Genomic DNA, 27,999 nt, shown 5'->3' with positions numbered 1-27,999 from the left:
ACTGTTTGCGAGCTGGAAAACCGAAACGGACGTTATCTTTTTGTCATAAGAAAGAACGCAGCTGAGTAGGGAAGGTGTATCCTACAACTCCGCTAGCTGGAACGTGAGCCAGGAAGCCTGGACCGCCTAAGGGATTGAGGGGACTCCCAAAGACGTCCAGCTGCTCCTTTCCAGCCTCCCGGCTGTTACCCTTTTAAATGTCAGCGTTCGAGGCTGTAGGGGTAGCACGAGGCATCGAAACGGAACAGTCGGATTGGCCGCGCGCCTCCGTTCTAGACGCACCTCTCCACCGAAAGGCCGTTCTGACTGGCAGCGGGAGAAAGTAAACAGAGTTGAATCACCCTCGCCACTGGCCAATTGGAGGGGGTTCGGATCGTGACGTGATGGGATTCTGCGAAATTGTTAGTGTGCGAGAGAATGCCGGCGCGGTGCGGACCGGCGAGAGCAGGGGCTCAGAAGCTGTCAGTGGACTGGGGGAAAAGTGTCTCTTAGACCTGGCGCTCCGTCTGGCGCTTGCCACCTGCGTCCAGGTGGTTGGGTGAATGTCCTGGGGCTTTGGCTCGACGGAGAGGCGGCCGAGGGCGTGTACCTCTCTGGCAGTTTCCTCTCCCAGCGCCTCGGGGGCGTTTTCGGTCGAATAAACTTGCGACCGCCACGTGTGGCACCTTTCCAAGGGAGCGAGCTCGGAGTGGCGGGCGCGCCCGTCGGTGGGGATCTCGCCCGGCTCTGGGCATCGGCGGCGGCGAGAGGCGGCAGCGCGGCGCAGCCCGGGGCCGTGGATGCTGCGTGCGGAGGCGCTGCTGGTTACGTAAAGATGAGGGGCTGAGGTCGCCTCGGCGCTCCTGCGAGTCGGAAGCGCCCCGCGCCCCCGCCCCCTTGGCCACCGCGCGGCGCAGCGCTCGTAGTCCGAGGCCAGGGCACGGCGAACCGAACCTCCGCAGCCACCGCCAAGTTTGGCCGCGCCGCCGGGGCTGCTGCCGCCCGCACCATGTCCGCGGCCGCCTACATGGACTTCGTGGCTGCCCAGTGTCTGGTTTCCATTTCGAACCGCGCTGCGGTGCCGGAGCATGGGGGCGCTCCGGACGCCGAGCGGCTGCGACTACCTGAGCGCGAGGTGACCAAGGAACATGGTGACCCGGGGGATACCTGGAAGGATTACTGCACGCTGGTCACCATCGCCAAGAGCTTGTTGGACCTGAACAAGTACCGACCCATCCAGACCCCCTCGGTGTGCAGCGACAGCCTGGAGAGCCCGGATGAGGACATGGGATCCGACAGCGACGTGACCACCGAATCTGGGTCGAGTCCTTCCCACAGCCCGGAGGAGAGACAGGATCCTGGCAGCGCGCCCAGCCCGCTCTCCCTCCTCCACCCTGGAGTGGCTGCGAAGGGGAAACACGCCTCCGAAAAGAGGCACAAGTGCCCCTACAGTGGCTGTGGGAAAGTCTATGGAAAATCCTCCCATCTCAAAGCCCATTACAGAGTGCATACAGGTTAGCGGCGGCGTCTCCCTCTCCCACCCAACTCTGGGGTTAGTTAACCTTTGGCCAGGCAGTGTTCCTGGGTGTTAAGGACTCCATATTCGGCCGAAAGGGTGCAAAATTTTGGATGAGGTGCTGTTTAAGTCTTGAAAATGATTGAACCTGGTAGAGACGGAGAGCTCACTCTCTTTGATCGTCCCCAGCCTCTAGAAGCCATGGAGAGCCTTAACCTGGGGGCCAGAGCGAGTGCTGAGTGCCAGCCCTTGTGCGTGGCTTCGTGGGGAGTGGTGCCGCCCCTCCCCTGTCCCGCCCCCCCCCCCCCCCAGGACTCCCGCACCGGGCGACTATGGGGCCACCCAACCTGGGCAGACGCTGGCGGGGGCTTGGGGGGACAGAGTCAAATGGCGTATCTTTTATTTTATTCTCCTGTGGGATTGCAGCGAAGTGGCTAAAACCTGGGAAGAAGCGGCGCACTTTACATGGAACCTTTTAGGGATGACTAAGGGCTCGGTTAGCTGTATGCCTGCTACTTTTCAGGGCTTGCCAAGGTGGTTTTAAATATGGCCAAGAGTCCTCAGAGAGGTTTAAAATAACACTGTTTCAGGCAGCAGAGGAGTTTGATCAAGTGATGGTTGGTTAACTTTACGACTAGTTAGCCTTTTTAATGAGATTTCAGAGCGGATTTTTTTCCCACGTAATTTAGATCACACCTTCCACCCTGAATAGAGCACTTAGCGAGGAGGTGTGGTCCTTGCCAGAGGTCAAGGCTGATAGTGAAGGTTGGGATGTTTTGGAGGCCCCGTGGAAGGGGGTCTACCGGGGGAGAGCAAAAGGCAGGTCTGATCACTGATGCATGTGGCTAGTAAGACATCTGCAGTATAAAACAGGCTTTGGAGACTTACAGGAACGTTGGTCAGTCAATTCTGTTGGTTCTGTTTAACATATTCAGAAAAAGTCGGGAAGCTTTCATGCTTGACCATGCCCTCTCACCACGTTTAGTGTCAGGGTCCTTTATCACTGCTGTTTGATAAGGAAGCACTGTGCCTGGTCCTCTCCTGAAACTCCTTTTCCATCTGTCCTATGACACCATGTTTAAGAGGAGGTTGTCAGAGTTCCTTGGAAAGTATTACCGGTTTTTGGTGTAGTTGTTAGTACTTTTAAGGTGAGGTCCTGGGCCTGTGGTTTCAAAATGATCTTTGGTTGGTTTGATTTGGTTTTGCTTTTTTGAAAAAGGCTACGTAATTGCATCTCATATTTTATTTCCTTTGGAAAGTGCTTCTTGTGGAGGTGGCTGCTGGCACAGGAGTAAAGCTGAATTTCCTCCACCGTTAATGTAAAATCAGGTTCTGTTTGGGGTTGTCATCTAGGTTGCTAAAAAATTTTACAGTTTGTATCTTCTTGTGCCTGACTTGGGGGATGTGACCTTTAGCATGGCTCCCGGGGTGAAGTAGGGGTGTACTAACCAGGGGGTGTTACTCACCGACAGCTGTTGGGCGGGCCTGGCTGTGTCAGCCATGTTCCCGGAGTTCAGCTCACCCTCTGCCACCTTGAGCAAAGGCACTTTCTCCTTCAGGGAGCTGCCCAGTCGTGCAGCTGAGGAGGCCTGCAGAGCTTCTTTGCGAGCTCCCTGAGTCTGCCCAACTCAGAAAGGCATTCTGGACCATTCCGTTGAGTGATTTCTCTCAGGCATTTACAGAAATGGCTGCTTGTGTGTGCGTGCATGCGTGCTGCTCTTTAATACTCCATGAGGCAGGTCAGCTCAGAAGAACCTTTTACATAGCCCAGAGTGGAAAACGAAGTGAAATGTTAATCCCATTTTAAATGCTACAGTCGGTCCTTTGAAACTAGTGATGTGGTAGTTGCGGTTGTCTTATTTAAGTCTGGGGGCTCTGTGATAATACTAGGACATGGTCAGACAAAAACCACTGCCTCTGGAAAGACCATCAGAAGCGTACTCCTGCTGGAGAAGGTACTCTTTCTCCTGTGCAAAGGCTACTCTAAATAAAAGACTGGTAGGAGGTCTCATGCATTTGGAAGTTTCTGATTCAGCTTCCAGTTAGATTATTTTTGGTGTGGGGTAGCAGCTTCTTGATTTTTTTAAATTATTGGCTGGTATTAAACCCAGAAGATGGCTAGGAAATAGCAACTGGCGTGTCTGTATTTTGTGGAGACTTTAAAAACTAAAATTCCAGCCACACCCCCTGCTCTGTGTGGCCCGACCAGAATCCCTCCTGCTGCTGGCTCTCCTCCGCCTGAGCCCCGCAAAACTGCCACTTGTGCAGAACCTGTGGCTTTTAAAAGCTGAGCCACTTAAGCAAAATTGTGGTTTAGTTCGGTGCAGTTCCTTCTAGAATCCCCGAAGAGAGAAGATCCTTTTGAGGTGGACCGAGCTGCATTCTGATTTGTCCTACCCTTTCTGAGTTGTGAGGCCTTAACCTAGTTCCTTGCATTCAGAGTTTGTAAACTGGAGGTCTGCTGCTCAATTTGCTTTGCAAAATTTTTGGTTTGGTCAGCGCAGGGTTTATAAACATTTCGTTACTAACGTGGAAAGATAAGGATTTCCGCACAAATCCAGATTTCTGGCTTCTCTGAAAAAATCAAACAATCTGGCAATATGGGGCCTGAATTCCTGCCCAGCAGCAATTGGCTTGAACTGACCATTCTTTGTAAGGGGCATGTCCTTTATTTTAATCATTTACATGGTTTCTGTTGGCATTTAAGTTTTCAATCTCTTCTCTGTTTGAGCCTCAGTTTCTTAATCTCAAGATACGATACTATCTCTGAACTTAGGTTTTTGTGTAAAGATAATAGTTTGTGTGTGATAGGCAGAGCTTAAAATCAGCAAACATAGGAGAAACTTACTTTTAAGTAGTACTGTACTTTATGTTTTCTAATACTTTGTTCAGTTTGTTTTTCTTTACCCTCTAGATCAGATATCTTCTCATCTGATATACCTCTAAAGTTTAAGCAGTAAATCCATGTTAATCTGAAAAAAAGTAAAACAAATATGAGCTTTTCTATCTCCAGACTCTTTGGAGAGTATTATTGTTTTGAATAAGTATTAGACCCACTGGAGTACGTACTTTGCCTGAAAACATATTGGGCTTATTATTTGAAAATGCAACCAACTTTTATCTTGGCACACCCCACATCCACACCAACACACTCCCCCCGCCTCGGAGCATACACCCCAAATTGGGCCTCCACAAGCCCTCACCCAAACCCACTGATTCCCCAACTCTCTCCCACGTGCCCTCAATCTCTCTGTAAGCACACACAAAAAAAGAGTATCCCAAGTTCCCTGACTTTGTGGTCACCCTGCACACACACCCACACCCATGGGAGTAACTTTTGGAGAAGTAAACAACTACATCCAAATTCCAGCTCAGAAGTCATCAGAACCAGCTGATACAGAGTCATCCTAGGGTTGACATTCCAATGATAGACACCCTAAGCCTTATTTCCATGCCAGGTGCAATTTTACTATCATTTTGGAGGGACTTAAATCAACTGTCCCCAAGTGGTGACAGTAGGTTGAGCCTAAGGGCACTGGTTACAGGATTCTGAGAACCAGAAAGCCCTAAATCCCAGTTATCACACCCCACTTCTGTAGAAAAAGAATTTTAATAATTTTTTCAATAGGGCAGAAGGGACGTTCATTAAAAACAAGGAGAGATAAGAGCTGCAAAGGGCTCAACAGTGGCTGCTCCTGTTTCTCTTTATCCTGTTTGAACATTTCCCTGGGCTACTTAGAATATGTGGTGGAGGGGACCTGGGGAGTTCCCATCCTGGAAGTTATCATCCAAACAGGAAATAATAGCTGAGACTTCTTTTACATTTTAAGATCCAGTTTTTGCCCTATGGGGGCAATTTTTTGGCTTCTCTAGGAATGTCCATCACTGGCTAGCTTTCACTCGGGTCTATTTCCTTCCCTAAGACTAAAGTTTTAAAATTTTGGTCATATAAAATGATCCAGGCCTGCTCTGTGCCTCATGAACTCTTCTTCCTTAATTGCTCCAAAAAGCTTTGGAGTCAATTTTTTGGTTCAGGAGACTCTAGTACCATCAGAGGTATGAGAAGGACCCACTTCTGTCACCCAGACAGCAGGGGTTTGGGGACAGGGCAGGGTCTTGAAATGGCCTCTAGGCAGTCCATAAATTAACCCCTGCTCAGTAATGGCAACCCACTCCAGTATTCTTGCCTGGAAGATCCCATGGACGGAGGAGCCTGGTAGGCTACAGTCCGTGGGGTTGCAAAGAGTCGGACACGACTGAGCAACTTCACTTTTCAGTCTTTCTCACTTACTCTTCTCTAGTAGAAGGGAGGCCTTGTGCCTTGATCCTTAAGGAAACATTCTCTCTCCCCTGTTCTTCTGTTCATAATGCTCCCCAAAGTGATGTAGAATAGTATTTCATAGCCTGACATGCTTCATTAAGTGTAAATATACTTAATATGGTGGTGGTTTAGTTGCTTAGTCGTGTCTGACTCTTGCGACCCCCGTGGACTGTATTCTGCCAGGCTCCTCTGTCCATGGGATTCTTCAAGCAAGAATACTGGAGTGGGCTGCCATTTCGTTCTCCAGAGGATCTTCCTGGCCCAGGAATCAAACCTAGGTCTCCTGCACTACAGACAGATTCATACTTAATATATGTCAGTGTAAATATACACTTAAGTCTGAGTGGAATCTGCAGAGATAATTGTTTCCCTACCCTTTATTCCCACTTTGTCTCCCCTAAGGAGATTGGCCCTTTTCCCCCCCATAACTGCCCTCCCCCATGACGTTTTGATACTGTAGAGCTGTTTATGTACTGTGCCCCTTTTGAAGGCTAGAAACATTGGAAGAGCTAAAACTTTTCCCACCTGCCTAAGATCCAGTTTTTGCCCTATGGGGGCAATTTTAGCCCCATTTCCACCCCCAGTGAGACTGTCCAGACACAAGCTCATGTATCCTGTCAGGAAGAAATGAGAGCAAAGGACGGCAAATGGGCTGTAGCTGTGGAGGATGATAGGATTCTAAGGACTACAAGGATGTCCTGTTAGAAACTCCCCTGATTCCAAGGAAAGATGGCCCACAGCTGCTTGAGTCCCAGCTCACTGTTGGAATCTCATCCCGGGGGCTAAAACCTGTGAGGGGACCTGAGAGTTCTTTATTCCTGGTCCCTGAGATAGAAGGACCAGTTGCTTCTTCCTCACTGCCCTCCATCCTTCATCACCCTCCATGTAGCTGACCTAACAAGACAGAGTGGAGTTGCCTTAGGAGAGCTGCTGTTGCTGGCAGGATTACTGTGTTACAACAGAAAATACAAGAGGAGTAGCATTACAGAGTAAAACCATTGTCTCCTGTGATTGTCCTCTCAAATCTTCTGTGAGTGGTGAGGAGAGGGGACGCACGTGGGGCCTCGGTCAGCGAGGGAGGTACCAGAGTACATTTCGCTCTGTTTTGATGGTAACACCTCATTACCTTCAGCAAAGATGTAACCTGAGGAAAATGAGTTCTTAGGACACTGAACGTAAGGGTCAGATTTACATTCCTGGCCCAATTGTTGATGTTTATCCCAAGAACTAGTCATTCTGCAACGTCTGTGGGAAATTCCCAGATTGAACTTCCCAGGGAGAAACATCATATGACATATTGGGAAAGTGGCTGACAATGGTCTTCCTTAATACGCTCATTGAGAAAAAAAAGTGGGCGGGTGATTTCCCAGTATTCAATCCTTCAGGAGCCCCTAAAACAACCTGATGTTGTACCCTGGTTTAAGTCGGATTTCTTGACCATCATTTTGATTTCTGCATGCCTTATGATCATGAGCATTCTTGATTCTTTTTTTTTTTTTAAGCTAGCTTTGCCATTTTTGTTAGTCTCGGCTACCAAAAATTTTTTCCTGGTTTTTTTTTTTTTTTTTTCCTTTCTTCCCTTTGGCTGCTCTCAGGCTTGGAGAAAAAGCTTGCAGCATTCCAGGCCTCTGCTGCTTGAATCCTCCCCCACATCCGACCCTCCCACCTTTTCCTAATGTTTCTCCAGCAAGCCCAGCGCCCACTGAAGAACGTAAATTAGTGCCTAGTAATTGGTACAAAGGCACTTTCTGTTTCTATGCAACAGACGCAAAAAGGAGGGGCAAAGGGAAGGATAAAACCTCACAGATGGTTAAAAAGGGAAAGAAATGGGATCCTCTGCAGTGGTCTTTGAGCAGTCCTGTCTCTCGCTCCGCCTTACTTTTTGTTAGGAAGTTAGTAACAGGCCTAAGCCCAACTCAGGGCCCTTGGTGGCAGTTGTTAGTACCAAAAGAATAGAATTTGGAGGTTGGAAGTGACCTTGAGAGGTCATCGCATCCATCATCTTGTCTGTAAAAAAGTACACTTTTTTACACTTTCAGATGGACAGGATCGTTCCGTAGAGGCACTGGGGGACTATGGAGGGTTTGGAAAAACAGCACCAAGGTTCAAAGGCTGGCTTAGCAGGCACCTGGAGCCTCAGCTTGCTCAGCAACACAGTGAGGGCACCAGGCCCTCTGAAGGTGAAGTTCTCCAGGCCAGAGCTTAGCCAAAAGGAGATCTTCCTTCACTGAATTCTTGGCAGTTCTTAGACTTGATTCCTTTCCCCCAGGGTCTCCTGAAGATTTCAATCTGCTTAAATCTGGTAAACTTAAAACACACACACACACACACAAAACACACACAAAAAACCCTGGATTTAAAGAGCGGCTTTGCATTAACCAGATTAACAATGGAGTGAAAGGGCAGAGGTGGAGTCAGCCCGAGGGATCTCTCCCCTTTTATTATGGGAGCAGCACTCTGAAACAGCCCAAGGCCAGCGCCTGTGAGATTTCCTACTCCTCCCTTCCTGGAGTCCTCCTGAAACCTTAATACCTTTTTGGTGCATTAAGGCCAAGAGTAAACATTTGTCTTATCCTAGCCTCTAGCAGCACCCTCAGCAAATAATAGAACTAACATTATCATTCTTTGAGAATGCCTTTCCCACTAAGGGAGTGAGATGCATCCATTTTTTATGCCTGGGATCTTCCATGGCATCTTTCCATTTATGATTAAAGCCCATGCTTATGATGGTGCACCTGTAGGCTTCCCTTGTAATACCAGCCTTTGTAGTTCGGAGGTGAGAATTGAACATCTGGATCTGAAATCTAGAGGTTCTGGAGCTGCAGAAACTAGTAAGTTCACCATCCTAAATCCAGGACCACTGGGTATTTGAATTTTTTTTTTTTCCAACTGAAATTGATCGAAAATTCAAACAGCAGAATGGAATTCATCCCTGATTGCGTACCCCCTCTTTTTTTTAATTGAGGACTTTATTTAAATTAAAGAGATGGGAGCTTAAGCCATACAAAATTAATGACAAGGATTTGAAAGGCAGGCAGCAGTATTTTGTATTAAACGAAGTATGAACATTTTTCCAAGGTGAGTCTCCATTGTTTTGGAAGTGAGTCCCTCCCAGAGGACCTGACTTGAACCAAAGTGGGGACCAGTGAGGTAGGCAATAGACAGAAGCCCAGAAATTCTGCTTGAGAATTACAGATATTTCAGAACTGGAAGGAATCCTTTAGATCATCTTTTTTCAAAGAGACAGAGATGGGGCGAGGTTTCACCCTCTCTCCCTTCCACGGAGCCAGCTTTGATGGGACAGTGGCAGTCAGAAAAGCAGAGTAAGGCCTATGAAGAGGAAACCAGCCCACCCTTAGGAACTTGAGCATGAGGGGTCTCCAGAGAGGTCTTTACCTTCAGCAAAAAGGCAGTAAGTAGGTAGAGCCAGTAGAACGTGGGCTTTGGGGGTCCCTCACACACCTGTGTTTGAATTGTGCCTCTGCCACTTTCTGATTGTGAGAACTCTCTGAGCCTCAGTTTTCCCATCTGTAAAATGGGGTTCAGTAATTACATCCCTAAGGAGTTTTTATAAGATTTAATTCAGTTGAGGTATTTAATGCACTTAGGACAGTGTCTCCATATAGTATTACACTTAAAAATAATTTACATGTGTTGCCCAGAAGCCCTTACAGTTCCCAGAATTTTTGTTTACAGTTCCACATTCATCCAGCAGCTTATTCATTTAAATAATACTTACTATTGAGTACTCTTACATGCAAAGAACAGTGCTAGATGTCAAAAGCAGGCACTGTGAATGTTGTGAATAATAATAATAATAGTAATAATTATAAATTATTAATATTGGTAGTAATGCTATTAATAGTAATAATGATAACATCCAGCATATATTACACACCAAGTTCCAAGCCAAATGGTTTACACACATTGTCACATTTCTACTCCCAGAAGGCCTGTGAGATAGGGTGGTACCCGCTCCGGTATTCTCGCCTGGAGAATTCCAGGGACAGAGGAGCCTGGTGGGCTACAGTTCATGGGGTCACAAAGACTTGGACACTACTGAGCGACTAACACTTTTGTCATTTTATAGAAGCAAACTGGAGATAGTAAACTTAGTCCAAAGTTACTCTTATGTTTTCCTTGGATATTTCTAGGTGTTTGGAGTTGTGCCATGATGGCTGTTGACAAGGACCCCTTGGATTTTTGCCAGTGGGAAGAGACCCTGTGTTTTGCGTGGCTCTCTTGGATTTGGCCGCAAAGCACCGTTGTCTCTACTCTTGGGTTCTAGCTCTGGCCTGTGGTTGGTTTTTATGAAGCTTGGTGAGGGATACCTGCAGAAATCATGGAGCTGGCCAAACCTATCCTGTATTTAACCAATAGCTATCCAGAACCTGCATCCTTCCAATTGAAAAAGACCCCAGTTCTGAGCCCACAGCTGATTTAATCAAGCCTCTTGGTTGGAAGGGAAAGAACCCAAACTTGGACTGGCTTAGTAAAAATGAGAACTTTATTGGTTTCCATTACCAACTCCTTTGGGGGTAGCGCTAGTGTCAGCATCTCTGGATACAGGTGGTCAGCATCTGCCCCTCTCCCTGGCCCAGCCTTGCTCTCCTCTGCTTTGGCTTTGCTTACAGGCAGGCTGTCTCTGAATGGTGGCAAGATGGCTCCCAGCAGTTCAGTCTCCCTTCCTGCCAATTCAGCAAGCCCAGTGGAAAGACAGCTCCCCTTTCCTAATGATTCCAGCAAAAGTCCCTGGCTTCAAGCTGCATAACCGAGTTAGAACTTTGTGCCTGTCCATGAACTTAGTCACTGTGGCACAGCTGGGTCACATCCAGCCTCTGGGCCTGGCGTGTGGGGTTGCCTACCTGGAATTACATAAACTCAGAGTGAGGAAGGGGTGGTTTCCAAAAGGAAATGCTAGGTGTGCTGTTCATTACCCCCAAAGAGGCAATAGGTGCCAGACAGGCAGCACCAACAGCTCTCCGCTCTGTCCACCCATTTGTAACTACAGACAGGGTATTCCAAAAAGCAGAGTTTGACAAAATGAGAGACAGTAGTATGACATTTTCCCCCCATATTTTTCTCCTCTTTGAAGAGAAAGAGCCCTGAACTCTCTCCGGAGTTCAACCTGTAAGATCGCTACCAGGGCATGTGCTAAGTGGTCTTTGTAGAAGACAGATTATTTCAACACGTATTTCTCGTGGTCAGGCTCAGCCCCACAGGCCCTCCTCGGTGGATGTTCTAGAAGCCGGAACCCAGAGACTCACATGGGATACGTGTAGCCGCAGCAATGTGATCAGCAGCGCCGTTTACTTGGTCTCAATTCCAGGCATCTATTTTAATGCCCAGAGGAATGAATTATGTTTGCCTGAATGTTTGTCACCTTGTGTGTTATTAGGTAGAGACCTTGTCTATACAAAGATGAGCTATTTATATGGTGGTTCCCACTGGGATTCAGAAGTCTATTCAGTGTATGTAATGCCCAATAAGAACACCGTAATAAATCATAAGAGGCAAAAATTAGACCTTAAAAATAACTTACAAAAACACATAAAAATGACTTAAACCCCTACGCTGCCATAATTCTACAGTAGTTTTGTACCATTGCTGTTTTAATGAAAATAGGCAGAATGACGAACAGCTGTTTTCCCTCTTTGGTGTTGCAAATCACCCATGGCCAGCCACAAGATGCTTGTCTGCTGAGCATCACCCACTGAAGCTTGGGTTCCCAGTGTGAAAGAAACCACCAGCTGCTCCTCTGACCTGAGTCATTTCTTCTCAATGCCCTGCTTGCTCTCAAACTTCAAAGCCCTGTCCAGGAATGCCTGCCCCAGGAGGGCTGGGGGAGTCAGGAGGGGGCTATTTGGTAAGAGCTGGACAGCTCAACCCTGTCGTTCTTCTTGGTCTTTGGTGACAAACACCAGACTGTATGAATTAGTGGCTCACTCTGTTGAAGCTGGAAAAACTATTTGATGGTGGCACATGTGGCATGCATGAGTGGGATCTGTGGTCATTGCAGCCTCACTCTCGTGCCAGCAGTATACAGAGGTTGAGCCCGGAGAGAAACAGCTGGAAATCTGGTGCTGTAGCAGCATCACTGATAGTCACCGTGGGTCACTGTGAGCGCCGTGACCTGGGAGGCCGGAGGAGGAAGCCTTCACTTACCAGACAGCGGTCTCCTGTGTTTCCTGGTGTTACCCATTGTCTTTTGAGCCAATGGCTTCAGCCCTCTGGGTAGCTCTTGCCCCCAGACTGGAAGCTGTAGGCGCGACATAAAATTTTACCCAAAGGCACACATGGAGAGGTTTTCCTTGCGTTTGCAAAGGATGCCAGAAATCTTGGTGGCCCTCAGAAAGCAGCTATGTCCTTGGGCAAGAATCCCCCAGTCACGAGCGTGGGAAGCACAAAAAGGGAACTATTCATAACCAGAGCTGAGTTCTCTGGAGCCCCGCTCCCTTCCCCACTGTTTCTGCTGTTGGGTGGGCAAACTTTCTTTTGGTAATTTGGAGTCTCCCGCTCTACTCTTTGTTAAGTTTTATTCTCTTTTGGGTATGTGCTCACAAAATCAGAGTTCTCTCTCCCTTTCCTTTTGCCTTTCTTTCTCTTGGGAGTGACTTCTTTGGTGGGCCAGAGCCTTGTCTCTTCTGGCATCATGGGAGCATTATGTGACCTCCTCTGACTTCCGGTCTCCCCCAGGGTGGCATGCCCCAGCCGGGTCGCATTCCTCGCGGGCGGGTGTCCTCTGCTGAGGAGGCCTCTGCATAGTGTTTCCTCTCACCCGTGCCTTGTCCTCCCCTGGCGTCCCCCCCAGTGCTTGCCTTAGACTTGGGAACACAGTCTCTTCCCCAACCCGATATTTGAAGGGGTGGAAACTCAGGCAGGCCCGTGAGACCCTTTTCTCAGCGTGGCTGCCCAACTCCTTAGGCACCCCGATGAGTGTCGGGGGCTTCCCTAGAGGGGCTCGGACAGGCTCCGGGCATGCAGTGGGCCGGACAGCACGGGCCGCTACTCTGAGACTGCCCAAGCCTGTTTGTAACAGGAGAGTCCAGAATCCCTGCCCTCCTCAGAGACCTCTGCGTCTATTCCCTAAACACAGCCCCTCTGATTTCTCTCTCTCTGTAGCTCAGTCAGGTCTTGCTAGGAAGCTTTGGAAAATTAAGGGAACTTAAGGGTTTCAGCGTCTGCTTTACATTTTTAAAACTCTATTTTGAAACCTCAAGCTCAGCAGCAGCCTACTTGTTTTAACTGTCTCTCCCTCCCTGAGGCAGTGCCTCTTGAAAGGAGGGCCTGGGAGTAAGGGAATTAGAAAAACACGGAAGAGGCGCGCTCCACGTTTAGTTAAGGCCTGTGTTCTTTCACCTCTAATCTTGTTCTGTGCTCAAAACAGAAAAAGGGATTTGAAAACTGGTTCTAATCTAACGGTGTCCTTGGTCGAGTCACTGGCCCTCTGAGTTGGCTTCACGTGCAAAGATACAAAGAATCTCTGTTCTCAGCTTAGTTTTGCCGTCAAGCTTACATATCCTTTTCAGTTACATATCCTTATCAGTTCCTGATACGTAATTGTTATTTATTTATTATTATTTTTTTCCCACAAAAACTGTGCAAAGGCAGCACACCACAGTCTGGGATGTGAGGAAGAATGCACTCGTGGGAATTGACTAATCTGGGCCTAGACCTAGCTGTGTGGACGTGGGACAGTCACTGCACCTCTCTGCCATTTCAGAGTTGCTGAGCCGGGACCAGGTAGCGTTGACATGAAGACATAATGACATATCTCTTGCTGGTTTGAGCACCTAAAGAGTCAAGACCCTAGTCTGTCATCTTCATTTCTGAGGTCCTGGCACACGCGCCCTCGCATGAGTCAGTTGAGGTTAGGGATGTGCAAGCAGTGTTCAGACAGGCTGACTTGCTTCCGTACACCTAGACACCAGCTTCCAGTGAGGAAGTATGCGTGACAGATGTTACAGACGCCCACTTCCCAGTTCAGAACCCCAAATCTGGGGACAGGCTGCTTTCCACAGATAAACACAGGGACCAGGAAGTAAAGTCTCACATCCAGACTTTGTCATGACTCTTTTGTATCAACAAATGAAATGTAAAAGGAAACCAAATCACAAGAAGGATTCAGACAGAGAGAGGCCAGGAGCAAACCTTAATGTGTTGGGATGGCATTCAGGCAGGATTATCCTTCTAATGCTGTCAAGAATTTTTATTTTTCAGGACATCTACCTGTGGAGATAGTAGCAATATTTTTGGCAAACACGAGTCTCATAATTTCTTGATTTTTGAGTTTGGTACTAATTGGAATGATTTATGCAGGAAACTGTAGAATTGGCTATATCCAGACAATGTACACCTCTTCTTAAGTGTATGGGCGTGTCAGCACTTGAGTAATAGAAATGAAAAGCAGTAAAGCCTTATGTACCTCACATTGTGTACCTGCAGTTAGCATTACTTTCCTGTGGGGAATGAGGATTGATGATAGTGACAGTGAGGTGTCAATGGCCTGGGGTCAGTGCAGGGACCCGGCCCAGGCTCTGGGCTTCGGGCTTCCTGTCTTTGCCCATCTGTCTCCCCCTGCTTCCTAAGGAGCCTATTTCTTGGTGGGGCAGGCCTACCGTCACTGCCTGTGTCAGTGTCTGAAGGGAGAGTCCTGTCTCTCCTTGCAGGGGCCATTTTCCTTTCACGTATGAGAGGAGGAGGTGGGGGAGGGGTGAGAAAACAGAATAAAACCGTTTATTCTGAAAGTTTCTCACTTTCTAACAATTTGAGAAGGAAGCAGAACAACTCTTCACCTTTCTTCAGTTTTGGACACTTGAGTCTATTTCTCAATAAAGTGCAAATCCTCCCCTGCCCCTGGAATCTTGATCAATCTGTTGGTGGAAAAATTTGAACTCATACTCATTATTGTTATGTAAGACGCTTCTGAAAAAAAGAAAAAAAAAGACTCTTCTGACTTCTCATTATGGAAGAAATAGTACTTAAAAAAAAATAAGAAAACATAGGGGGAAATTACACCCAAAAAAAGTAGAGGTTACCCCCTCACCTGTAGATGACTATTTTTCATATTTTGTGTATATTCTTCCAAGATGTTTCCTCTCCGTAAATGTTTACACACATACACAGCAGATCATGCACTACTCTCTTGATTTAGCCGTGAATTGCTAACATCTATACAGAAACATCTGTATAGGACCTGTGTAACAGGCACATATTATTCCTTTATGTGGAACACTGAAGTGTTCAACTAGATCTTCTTGGTTTGACATTTTTAGGTTGTTATCAAGTTTTACCTTTTATGAACAATGCTGGTATCCCTGTATATTTTCGTATTCCTCTCTTATTGTTACCACAGATAATTCCTGGACAAATGTATTACCAGAAGGTCCTGGAACAATTATAAGTTTCACCCATTCCTATTTTCTCATGCCACCATCAGTGATTGGTATATGAACATACTTTTTAACATTTTTACCATCCTGGTGTTCTTGATTGGCATGTTTTGGTTACTTATGAGATTGAATATATTTTCATATATTTATTAATTGGTTTTTAGTATTTCTTTTTTTTCTTAGATTATTCTGTTTGCATCCTTGCCTACTTCCCTGGTGGCTCAGACGTTAAAGAATCTGCCTGTAATGCAACAGACCTGGGTTCGATCCCTAGGTCAGAAAGGTCCCCTGGAGAAACGGAATGGCTACCCACTCCAGTATTCTTGCCTGGGAAATCCCATGAACAGAGGCTACAGTCCATGTGGTTGCAAACAGTCAGACACAACTGAGCCACTAACACTTTCTAGCTTTATTAAATTGGGCTATGTTGATTTGCTAGTGACCTTTTTGTACCATAGATTTTAACCTTTTGTCTTATGCTGCATTTTCCTTTATTAGTTCACTGTTTTGGTTATATATATATATATATACACACACACACACATATATATATATATATATATAAAGTTCTTAAATTCTCTTTCCTCTCTATGTATTATTTCCTCATTCCATCCTTTCTTACGTTCAAAGCATGTGTCTTTTTTCAGATACCTTAATATGTGTCTATCATTAACTAACATGCAGAAGTGCATCCCATGTAGGTTGTATGCAAACTCTCCACCAGATTCAAGAGGTGGATGATTTCAAAGAGCTGCAAATGCAAACATTTTAACATTTTTACGTATTTCAGACTGTCTTTCAAATAGGATACTGCCTTTGTTTTCTTGTTTAGAAAATCTCTCCCTACTCCAGGATTCTAAAAATATTCACCTATATTTTCTTTTACCTTTGTGGTTTATATTTTACATTTATGTGTATAGTCCATTTGGAACTTGAATGAAATGTGTAAGGGTAGGGATTCAGGTTTAATTTTTTTTTTTTTTACACCAAATATCTATGCCATTTATTGAATTAAGTATTCTTTTCTTCAGTGATTTGAAATGAAGTTTCAGTTTATTTTCAGACTTGACTCTGCTCCACTGATTTGTCTTTTCCTATGCTGGTATTACAGTATCTTAATTATTACAGCTTTAATCATCCATTTTAATAACTGGTATTGCAAGTGCTCATTTGTTACTGTTCTATTACAAAATTTTCTTGGCAAGTTGAGTGTATTTATTCTTCCCAGTGAACTTTAAAATAATTTTGTCAAGTTCAAGAAGAATTTCTTTAGTGTGTGTTAGTTTTATAGATTAATTTGTACAGAATAGCCATACTGACACCATTGGGTCTTAACCATCCAAGATCATGGGAAATGTCCCATTTATTCATTCTTGTCATATCATAGTTATGATTTTCTTTGTGCAGGGCCTGAACTTTATTTTAGGCTTATTCTGACTAACTATGGTTAGCATATAAGAAAACCGCTGCTCTTTGGTATATTTATACCTATGAATGCATTTTTTCTTCAGATTTTTTTATTGAAGTATAGTTGATTTCAGGCTTTTTTGGTGGCTCAGTGGTAAAGAATCCACCTGCCAATGAAGGAGATGTGGTCTGGATCCCTGGGTTGGGAAGATACCCTAGATAAGGAAACAGCAACCCACTTTAGTATTCTTGCCTGGGAAATCCCTTGGACAGAGGAGCCTTTTAATTTGTCCAAGAAGAAAGTTGTGTCAGTTGCAAGTAATTCTTATTTCGCCTCCTCCGTCCCACAATTTACTTCTCAATTTGTTATCTAATTGCATTCAGAAGCATTTCCTGAACAACATTTAAATAACTGTGATGATTGGGGCAGGAGTCTATTCCTGCCTTGAGCTTAACTTTAGTGGGAATGCTACCTTCTTTTACTATTGACCTTGCTGGGGAAAGGTTTGTATCTATATTTTTTATTCTTTAAGGAGCCATTTTGTTTTCCTAAAAAAAAAAGGATAGATGTTGAATTTTATCAAATACTGCTCTACATTTTTGAAGGCAAGATGTGTGTGTTTGTGCGGGTGAGGGTAAGTGGGGGTGAATTTAGCCTGTTAAAATGAGGAATAATATTATTATGATTTCCCAATATCAAATTATCTTTTTATCTCTGGAATCCTAGTTGCTTTTTTGTAATTATGAAAAACACTATTTTTCCTCAAGAAACAGCCTTGATTTTGTACATCTGTGTGATGCTGTGATTATTAATTGGCATTTTTAGAATTCTGTTTTGAAAAAGAGGCCTAAATTCCCTTAGATTTGTTTTACTAGACTGAGTTACTTTTGCTCAAAGCAGTGGAAGTATCAGGGCGTTTTTAACCCTCTTGTGTCAATTAAGTTTAGCCCATTTTCGGCTCTTCATGGAATTGTGGAAGGAGAGCCAGAGAGGGGAGGGTTGAGAATCCAGGCTGGGACCTCAATGGCTGCCCATCTGAGCTCAGGGGAGCCTGGACAGGGTTAGATGTATCCAGTTAGCAATCTCCAAGCTTGTCCTCTTTTTCATTCTATGCAGAACACTTAGCACTGTTCATTTCACAACTTTACACAGAAGAATAAGCCTCACTTGGCATTGTCAGCCAATCACCAGGTAGGGTAGAGGTTCTTTTCTTAAAAGCAATGAGCCATCAAGTTGGCAGGTACATAGCCAGCAGGCCCTACTTCATTTCTCTTGAACCTACTGGAGGCCCAGAAGACTTCTAGAGGCCTGACCTGTCTCTGTAAAGAAAATCTTTTACACGTTTGGTGCAGTGTTCAATAGCCACTTCGATCCAGTTTATATACTCAGAGCTGAGTCTGTCAGTGATAAGCACTTAGCTTGTTGCTGAAAGGGGAGGGGAGGGGAGTGGTGTATAAATAATGCGAACGCACAGAAACTTGTGCTGTTAACAGCTCTGCTTCAGTAAAGCAGACTTTATTGTGTCGCTGCCTCTGGGTGTGTTTTCCTGTGAAGGCCAGAAATAAAGCACCAGTCTTGTACATGTCTTTTATTTTTTTTTTCCCCCAGGAGGATGGTGACTCTCTCATTAATATGAAAGATAAGTTTAAATATTGTTTAATTAGTTGTTACTTTACCATATGATTTTTTTTTCTATATAAAGAAGGCTACCCATTCTTCTGGCATCTTAGACTTGAGCTAAAAGGAAGGGCCTGACTTGATCTACCCCCAGCTGCAGGTTGCAGGCAAATCCCAGCCCCTCTGAGGCCCATCCTTCCCTCTCTGCACATCATCTCCCGTCTCATTCAGCCTTAAATTCTCTTTCCTCTCTATGTATGATTTCCTCATTCCATACTTTCTTAGGTTCAAAACATGTGTATTTTTCCAGATACCTTAACAAGTGTCTATCATTAACTAACATGTGGGAATGCATCCCATAGTAGATTGTATGCAAACCCTCCACCAGGTTCAAGAGGTGGATGATTTCAAAGGGCTGCAAATTGCAAATCACCAAGAATTCAAGTCCCCTGCCTGCTTACTGCTTGGCTGGCACAGTGTTTTATCAGAGGTGGAATTTGAATGCCTTTCTGTGTGGAAAGCATTCCCCAGTTGGCTCCAGATTCCTCTACAGTCTATGATGCAGTCTAATATACTGGGCATTTCACCCACTTTTATTTTGTGTCTGATTCCTGAAGACATTTAAATTTACAAATTCTGGTGTGTACCAGATAGAGAATCAGGCCTGCAGGTTGAGATGAGGGGCAGCCAATTTTTTATAAAGGACCAGATAGTAAATATCTAAGGTTTTGTGGTCCATACGGTCTCTGTCACAACCACTCAGCACTGCCCAGTCAGGCTCCTCTGTCCATGGGGTTTCTCCAGGCAAGGATACTGGAGTGAGTTGCCGCCATACCCTCATCCAGGGAATCTTTCCAACCCAGGGATCGAACCCAGGTCTCCTGCATTGCAGGTGGATTCTTCACCAGCCGAGCCACCAGGGAAGCTCAAATAAAAAGTCAGCCATAGATAATACATAAATAATGAGCATAATTTGTGTTCCAATGAAACTTTTATGGGGACATGAAAACTTGAATTTCATATGACTTTTTCTTGTCACAAAATATTTGTTTTGATTTTTTTTTTTTTCAACCATTTCGTAAAAGCTAAGTATAAGGATAGTGTTTATTCCAGCAGGTCAAACTTGACCTATGGGTTGAAGTTTGCCAACTCCTGATTTAGATCATCGACCAAAAGCCCCTAATGCTTTTCCAAAGGATCCAAGAAAAATCAAAACAATCCTAGAGCTTTTAGACTAGCAACTCACTTCCAAGTAGATCTATTTTTAAATGCTTGGAAACTGTAAGCTTGAATTATACACATTACATGAATCTAACAAAGGCTACTATTGGCTCTGATTTGCTCTGGGCCCTGTGGGTGGCTTTCTCCTCTCTTAAGCGCTCAAGGAAAAGGATGTTAGGGCAAAGACTGTACCTGGGTTAGAAGCAATGAGAACAATCACATGACAACTGTAAGGGGCAGTGAAGAGAGAACAGCCAGAAGCTAGAACGAAAGTGAAGGCAGTGGGAACGGACCCTGATTACACTTGGAATGTTTGTAAAGCAATAAACATATATACTTCGTAGTTCTCCAGTACACACAGCTGATTCAGGCTTCATGACAATTTTCCACTGACTATCACTTCCATCTTGCTGAAACAGGGAATGCCTTTATTTCTTTTCCAATCTTAGCACATGCTGAAGTGGTCTTCTGACCCATTTTTCCCACAGTGGACACAGATTCATTCAAATAAATTAATCCCTCCTCATGACGCACTTGAAAGAAACACGTGCCAGTGAATAACTAAACCACATTACCACACCCTCAAGGAAACTGCCTCTGATGTGCATTTGTCCTAACAAGCATAGAGAAAACATGGAGCTTTTCCTTGTCATCACTTCCCTCCCACCAGATCATCAAGCAGTGGAGAGAGGGCTCCAGTAAAGGGGGAACAGCGAGGGGTTTCCGGTCTGTTTTGGGCTTTTTTGTTGTTTGTTTTACAGCTTTTCATGCTGTGAATTCTAACCATTCATTATATTTTTTAATGTAACATGTTTAAAAGAACACTTCTATATAGAGTCTTCATTGGGGTTAGAGAAGACTTTGCTGCTGCCTGATTCTGAAAGAGCCCAGAAATCTTTACGTGTTCTGGGAAATTCTGAACAGGATTTGGTCTTATGAGAGACCTGGAGGATGAGCAGACTCGGTGCACGTACGCATACGCACACAGTTGAGGCATTTACTAAAAGCTTGGCAGCACAGGTAGCACAGAAGTCAGACATGACATTGTCCTTGCCCCAGGAGGCTCAGACTTTTTGGGTTTTGATAAAACCTGCATTTTGCCTTTTGCTCAAAAGTTCTGCTGACCTGGGTACAAATGCTTTTTAATCCAACAGAAGTTACAAAACTGTCATTATAACTCCATGTCGTTGGCGTTTTCAGAGGGTTCAGCTTGAAGCCCCTTCCTTGCACATCATCTGCCTTGGGAATTCACTGGCTTGCTGTATTGCCTTCGGCTGCTGTGGCTTTTCAGCTTAGAGCTCAGGGAGGAAGTATTTATACTTCGACCTTTGTATAGTGAATCTGTGTATAAAAATTCATTTTGCCCACATCGGGTTTCCCATAAGAGCAGGTAGGTTGTACATGGCGTGGTCACTGTTGCTCTGCTTAGACAGCAGCAAATAAAATCTTGGTCATGTATAGATTGTCACAGAGGTGATAGCGGTATTTTGGTTTTATTCTCATTATTTTCACATCTCTGGCATAGGTTCGGAGAAGCTGGGGGAAAGAATCATTTTTGGATGACTCAGCTGCACCACACTGGGCAGCTCCCAGCCCTTTGAGCCTCTCTCTGGGTTTCAAGAAGGTGGGGACAGGAGTGAGACAATATTCACTCCTCACACCTACCTAAGGAGTGTCTGGAGACTTTTGTGGAAACCAGAGTTTGTGCCCTGAGTCTGTGAAGCAGCTGCTTTGGGCTGTGCTTGGAAAGGCGTGAGGAGCAGGGACACACGTACCCAGAGCTGGGGGCTAACAGTCACAAGAAAAGCAAGCGATTCTCATCTGAAGCAGCTCCTTCTGCCTTTCTGCTTGTGTGGATCCCTCACAAACGTGGACATGGACTCTCCCCTGCCAGTCTAGGGGGCAGGAGGCCCCCAGTGCTGCCCTGATCATGTCTGGAGGGCGAGGATTAGCTGCATTTTAAATGGGACAAGGAAACAGAGCATGAATCTGAGGAGAGCAACCATAATGGAAAGGATGTGGAAACACTGACGAGCATTAAGCCGGTTTCCTCATTTGTAAAATGGGCCACTTTCATGGGGTGTCACGTAAGAATTCAATGAGATAATACATGTGAAACCATTAGTCTGTACATGCGCTTTTGTCATTCAGTTGTCGCTCAGTCGTGTCCAACTCTTTGCAACCCCCTGAACCGCAGCACACCAGGCCCCCCTGTCCATCACCAACCCTTGGAGTCCACCCAAACCCATGTCTGTTGAGTCGGTGATGCCATCCAACCATCTCATCCTCCATTGTCCCCTTCTCCTCCTGCCCTCAATCTTTCCAGCATCAGGGTATTTTCCAATGAGTCAGCTCTTCGCATCAGGTGGCCAAAGTACTGGAGTATCAGCTTCAACATCAGTCCTTCCAACATCCTAAAGGACTGATTTCCTTTAGGATGGACTGGTTGGATCTTGCAGTCCAAGGGACTCTCAAGAGTCTTCAACAACACCACAGTTTAAAAGCATCAACTCTTCTGAGCTCAGCTTTCTTTACAGTCCAACTCTCACATCCATACATGACCACTGGAAAAACCATAGCCTTGACTAGACGGACCTTTGTTGACAAAGTAATGTCTCTGCTTTTTAATATGCTGTCTAGGTTGGTCATAACTTTCCTTCCAAGGAGTAAGCGTCTTTTAATTTCATGACTGCAGTCACCATCTGCAGTGATTTTGGAACACACAAAAAATAGTCAGCCACTCTTTCCACTGTTTCCCCATCTATGTGCCATGAAGTGATGGGACCAGATGCCATGATGTTAGTTTTCTGAATGTTGAGCTTTAAGCCAACTTTTTCACTCTCCTCTTTCACTTTCATCAAGAGGCTCTTCAGTTCTTCTTCACTTCTGCCATAAGGGTGGTGTCATCTGCATATCTGAGGTTATTGATATTTCTCCCAGCAATCTTGATTCCAGCTTGTGCTTCTTCCAGCCCAGTGTTTCTCATGATGTACTCTGCATATAAGCTAAATAAGCAGGGTGACAATATACAGGCTTGACGTACTCCTTTCCTATTTGGAACCAGTCTGTTGTTCCATGTCCAGTTCTAACTGTTGCTTCCTGACCTGTATACAGGTTTCTCAAGAAGCCGGTCAGGTAGTCTGGTATTGCCATCTCTCTCAGAATTTTCCACAGTTTATTGTGATCCACACAGTCAAAGGCTTTGGCATAGTCAATAAAGCAGAAATAGCTGTTTTCCTTCAACTCTCTTGCTTTTTCAATGATCCAGCGGATGTTGACAGTTTGATCTCTGGTTCCTCTGCCTTTTCTAAAACCAGCTTGAACATCTGGAAATTCACAGTTCACGTATTGCTGAAGCCTGGCTTGGAGAATTTTGAGCATTACTTTACTAGTGTGTGAGATGAGTGCAATTGTGTGGTAGTTTGAGCATTCTTTGGCATTGCCTTTCTTTGGGATTGGAATGAAAACTGACATTTTGTAGTCCTGTGGCCACTGCTGAGTTTTCCAAATTTGCTGACATATTGAATGCAGCACTTTCACAGCATCATCTTTTAGGATTTGAAATAGCTCAACTGGAATTCCATCACCTCCACTAGCTTTGTTTGTAGTAATGCTTTTGTCATTATTTTAGTTTATTTTAAAATTTTTATTTATTTATTTTTGACTGGGTGTTTCCTCAATTCTAGGGGCTACTAATGAACTGGATCTTCATTGCGGTGCATGGGCTTCTTGTTGCAATGGCTTGTGGAGCACAAGCTCTTAGGCATGTAGGCTTCAGTACTTGTGGGCTTATTAGCCTCTTGGCATGTGGAATCTTCCCAGACCAGGGATTGAACCTGTGTCTTCTGCATTGGCAGATGGATTCTCAACCACTGGACCACCAGAGAATCCCTGCCATTATTTTAGAATAATGTGAGTTCTTCTTTTATGAGAAATATAGAAGAACCTGGGATTATTTCATCCAGATAAGAAAAGAGAAAGGCATGATGGCAGTCTTCAGATAGTTAAGGGACTATTATGTGGCAGAGGAAACAAACTAATTCTTAGGGTTAAAATATAGCCTTCACAGGGAGGCAGGTTCATATCAGTAAGAAGTTTATTACAGGGATGCTCAGAAACAAGCAGGCTTCCTTGGCAAATATGGGGCTCTGCCACCAGACTTGTTCAGGCAGAAGATGGATGGCCAGGCCCTCAGACACTTGAGGGGAGATAGCAGCCCCTGGCAGGAGGTTGGTTGGATTAAATGCTCAGTTCTCTTCCATCTCTACAATGCCAGGAGACTTAGCAAGGGCTAAGGTTTGACTCCTCGGAGAGAACTCATGAAACCGGCAACAGCATTAAAAAAAAAACCTGGAAAATGTAGTCTCCAAGGCTCTTTGGCGATCCATTGGGTATAAAACAGCCAGCTCACTCATTTACCTAATAGAGATGAGTCTCAGCAGTTTCTTCATGGTATTACTTTTTTAGGGCTGCCATGACAAAGTTCCACAGACTGAGTGGCCTACCAGCGATCCCCAACCTTGGCACCAGGGACTGGTTTCATGAAGGACAGTTTTTCCATGGATGAGATGGTGGGGATGGTTTCAGGATGATTCAAGTGCATTACATTTATTGTGCCCTTTAATGCCACCACTGATCTGACAGGAGGTATTGGTCCATGGCCTAGAAGTTGGGGGCCCCAGGCTTTTAACAACAGAAATTTGTTGCTCACGGTTTTGGAGGCCAGGAGTCCAAGATGAAGATGGTGGCAGAGCCAGTTTCTTCTGAGGTCCATCTCCTTGGCTGGTAGATGGCCACCTTCTCCCAGCATCTTCACATAGCCTTTCCCGTGTGAGGCAGTGACCTGATCTCCTCTTCTCATGAAGACACCAGTCATTGGATTAGGGCCCATCCTGATGACCTCACTCACGTAACCTCAGTCAACTCTTTAAATACCCTGTCTCCAAATACAGCTACATTCTGACTGAAGTGCTGGGTGTTAGGACTTTGACTAGGGGCAGACAGTTCCGGGAACATAGAGGCGTCATCCTTTTGCGTCATGGTGATAAGGTCGTCCACCAGGACCAGCCTGGAGAGTCTGGTGACAGGTCCTTTAACCTCTGTCCCTGATTCCCTCCTCTTAGGTGAACGGCCCTTCCCCTGCACATGGCCAGACTGCCTTAAAAAGTTCTCCCGCTCCGACGAGCTGACTCGCCACTACCGAACCCACACAGGGGAGAAGCAGTTCCGCTGTCCGCTCTGCGAGAAGCGCTTCATGCGGAGCGACCACCTGACCAAGCACGCGCGGCGGCACACAGAGTTCCACCCCAGCATGATCAAGCGATCCAAAAAGGCGCTGGCCAGCCCTTTGTGAGGCGCCGCCCCCTCGGCCGGGAGGGACAGACCTGGAAGGACGAACTACTCCCAGCGAACGGACGGACGCGTGCGAACCGCGGCCCCCAGGAGGCGTGCTGCCCGCCTAGGAAGTTGCTGTTCTTTGGTCTCTAGTCTAATTTTCCTCTCCCCGCGTTGTTTTTAAAAGCACATTGTAGCCTGAGATCAAAGTCAACACTTGGTCCCCTTGCAGAGGCAACTCTGAACTGTTGCCTCTGACTGTTGGAGGGAAGGCAAATGCTTTTTTTTTTCCCTCTCCTTAATTTTTTTGGGGGGTGGTGGTGGGTGGGGGGAGGGAGTCAGCCCAAGACTGGGGTAGAATTTTAAAGATACAACACTGGTGTACATATGTCTGACTGGGTGAGTTGACCTGTGGCATCACACAGTGATTCTGGGCCCTTTCTGCTTGCTGTCTTTCAGAATTGTTTTCTTACCTTTTAATGTAATGACGAGTGTGCTTCGGTTTCTTTAGCAAAACCACTCTCTTGAATCACGTTACCTTTTGAGATACAAAACGCCATAGCACAGCTGTCTTTATGCAAGCAAGAGCACATCTACTCCAGCATGATCTGTCATCTAAAGACTTGAAAACAAAAAAGTTACTTATAGTCAATGGGTAAGCAGTCTGAATTTATACTAATCAAGACAAACCTTTGAAAGGTTACACTAAGTACAGAACTTTCAAACCTTGCTTTGTATGAATTGTACTTTTTGAACATAAGCTGCACTTTTATTTTCTAATGCAGAGGATGAATAAGTTAAGTACATGCTTTAAGGATAGAAGCAGACATTCTGTTTGGAAACGCATTATAATCTGCTTATTTTATAGTACATGTTTCCCTGTGAAATGGCAAAGATGTGAGGGCAGAATATATACAACAGATGCTGAAGGAGAAGGAGGGTAGTACTTTTTTTTTAAATTTAAAAAAAACAAACAGAATTTTAGCTCTATTAACTTTTCAAAATTTTCCAATCCTTTTAATTAACCTCATCTTATTGTACCATAATGCCACGAACAGGAGGGCTTTGACTCTGTTGGGTTTTATTTGAATGAGTGCATAATGGTAACTAGCTCTGGGAACGTCTGCTTTCTGGGGAAAAGCATTGTTGGTTACCATCTCATATTCCTACAAAACTCCCACTAACAGGTGCAAGAGTTATGTAAAAAGAAAAGGGGGGTGAAATGTGAAAAGAAAAGTAATACATCCCTGTAAGTAGTGAGTGCTAAGGGAAAATACCACAATGATTTCAGAGGAGACTGCAGAGTCGTCTCTTTTGGAAAAGGAAGGCACATGGAATATGTAGGGATGAAAATGCATCACTGTATCTTTTACATTTTACATCAGTAGCCTCACCACTATAGATCTTGTATCCAGGTGTCTAAAATGGCCTCAACCACTACATCCATAATATGCCATTTATCTGATAACATAATTTTGGCCTTTATGTGGTCAGAAAAATGAACTGAGTTTTCATCATTAAGAAGAAACCTCAAATAAGGGAGTCAGCAGTGATGGTGGGGGAAATGTTTACATTTTTTTTTTCATCAGAAACATTTTCTGACAATTTTATCTGATATTTAAAACAGGGAGCTATGGTGCACTCTAGTTTATACGTGTGCTATGAGATGTGTTGTGTAAACCTGGGGTGCCCACCTGTTGGTGAACTCATCATTTCACCTGACACATGCTTATTTCCAGTTCAGAACCAGTGTGGGCTCCTGCAGCAAGCATGGGTCACAGCTGATTCCAGCTTCCAATACAATAGCCATCACCTGCATGGTGTTTTTCTTTTATTTGTTTAACCAATGTAGTTGTATTAGTAGTTCTATAAAAAGAACTGCTTTTAACATTAGGGACTGGGAGCAGTCCATGGGATAAAAAGGAGAGTGTTTTCTCACGGGAAAACATGTCAGGAAAAATAAAGAACACTTTCTACCTCTGTTTCAGATTTTTGAAACGCTTATTTTAAACCAAATTTTAATTTCTGTGTCCAAAATAAGTTTTAAGGACATCTGTTCTTCCATACGAAATAGGTTAGGCTGCCTATTTCTTACTGAACTCATGGAATGGTTCTGCTTGTGATCCTCTGCACGCTGCCTTTTAATGAGTGAGGAGTTTGGGGTTGCCTAGCAACCCACTAACTTGTACAAACTCATCTTTCCCTCACAGAATGAAATGAAGGAAAACCAAGCAAAGTCAGTGAAAGACAATCTTTATAGTTTCAGGAGTAAATCTATATATGGCTTTTGTCCAGCACTTAGATGGATGTAAATGCAGCAACTTGTTTAAAAAAAAAAAATGCACAATTTACTTCCCCAAAAAAAAGTTGTACTTGCCTTTTCAAGTCGTTGAAGAACTCACATTTGATATTCTCTTATATGTTATAATAATATAACGTATAAACTCAAGGCTTTTTATTCTTTGTGATAACTCCTGTTTTAACATGTCACAAAACAGGAACCAGCATTCTAATTAGATTTACTCTATCAAGATATGGTTCAAATAGGACTACTAGAGTTCGTTGAACACTAAAACTATGAAACAGTTACTTTTTATATTAAAAAGACCATGGATTTAACTTTAAAAAATCCAAATGCAGGATAGTAATTTTTGTTTACTTTTTTAACCAAACTGAATTTTTTGAAAGACTATTGCAGGTGTTTAAAAAGAAAGAGAAATTGTTTTATCTAATACTGTAAGTAGTTGTCATATTCTGGAAAATTTAATAGTTTTAGAGTTAAGAGAACTCCTCTCCTTGGTTAGGGAAGAAGAAAGCCCTTCGCCACTGTGGAACGATGCCCTGGCTTTAAGGTGTAGCCCTACATCATGCTTCTTTTGAGAATTATATTTGGTAGTTATAATTACAGAAACTGATTAGTTGTCAGTTTGCAGGTAGATTTAGCACAGTACTCATCACTCTGGATAGATTGAGATGTTCTTTCACAACAGATAAATGATCTGTAACACTGTAAGATACTGATCTTTACAACTGTTTAATCAGTTTTATTTTTGTACAGTATTAGTGACCTAAGTTATTTTGCTGTCCCATTTTTGTAAATCAAATGAAATTATAAGAGGATTCTGACAGTAGGTATTTTGTACATATGTATATAAGTTGTCCAAATAAAAATAATAAATGATAAAGATCAAATTGTTCCAGCCATTTGTGT

General features: G+C 44.5%; 1 protein-coding gene across 1 annotated transcript; it reads left to right on the top strand.

The window, feature by feature from the left end:
* Window positions 1–27,980, top strand: KLF9 (KLF transcription factor 9). The gene is made up of 2 exons (XM_061132846.1): window positions 1–1,493; window positions 24,578–27,980. The coding sequence occupies exons 1-2, from the start codon at window positions 989–991 to the stop codon at window positions 24,805–24,807; spliced, it is 735 nt and encodes a 244-aa protein (XP_060988829.1). The 5' UTR covers window positions 1–988; the 3' UTR covers window positions 24,808–27,980.
* Window positions 27,981–27,999: the final 19 nt, after the last annotated feature.

This window comes from Dama dama, chromosome 29, assembly GCF_033118175.1.
Source record: "Dama dama isolate Ldn47 chromosome 29, ASM3311817v1, whole genome shotgun sequence".
Classification (NCBI taxonomy): domain Eukaryota; kingdom Metazoa; phylum Chordata; class Mammalia; order Artiodactyla; family Cervidae; genus Dama; species Dama dama.
Note: the sequence above shows the minus strand (reverse complement) of the source record. Positions and strands in the feature narration are given on the sequence as shown.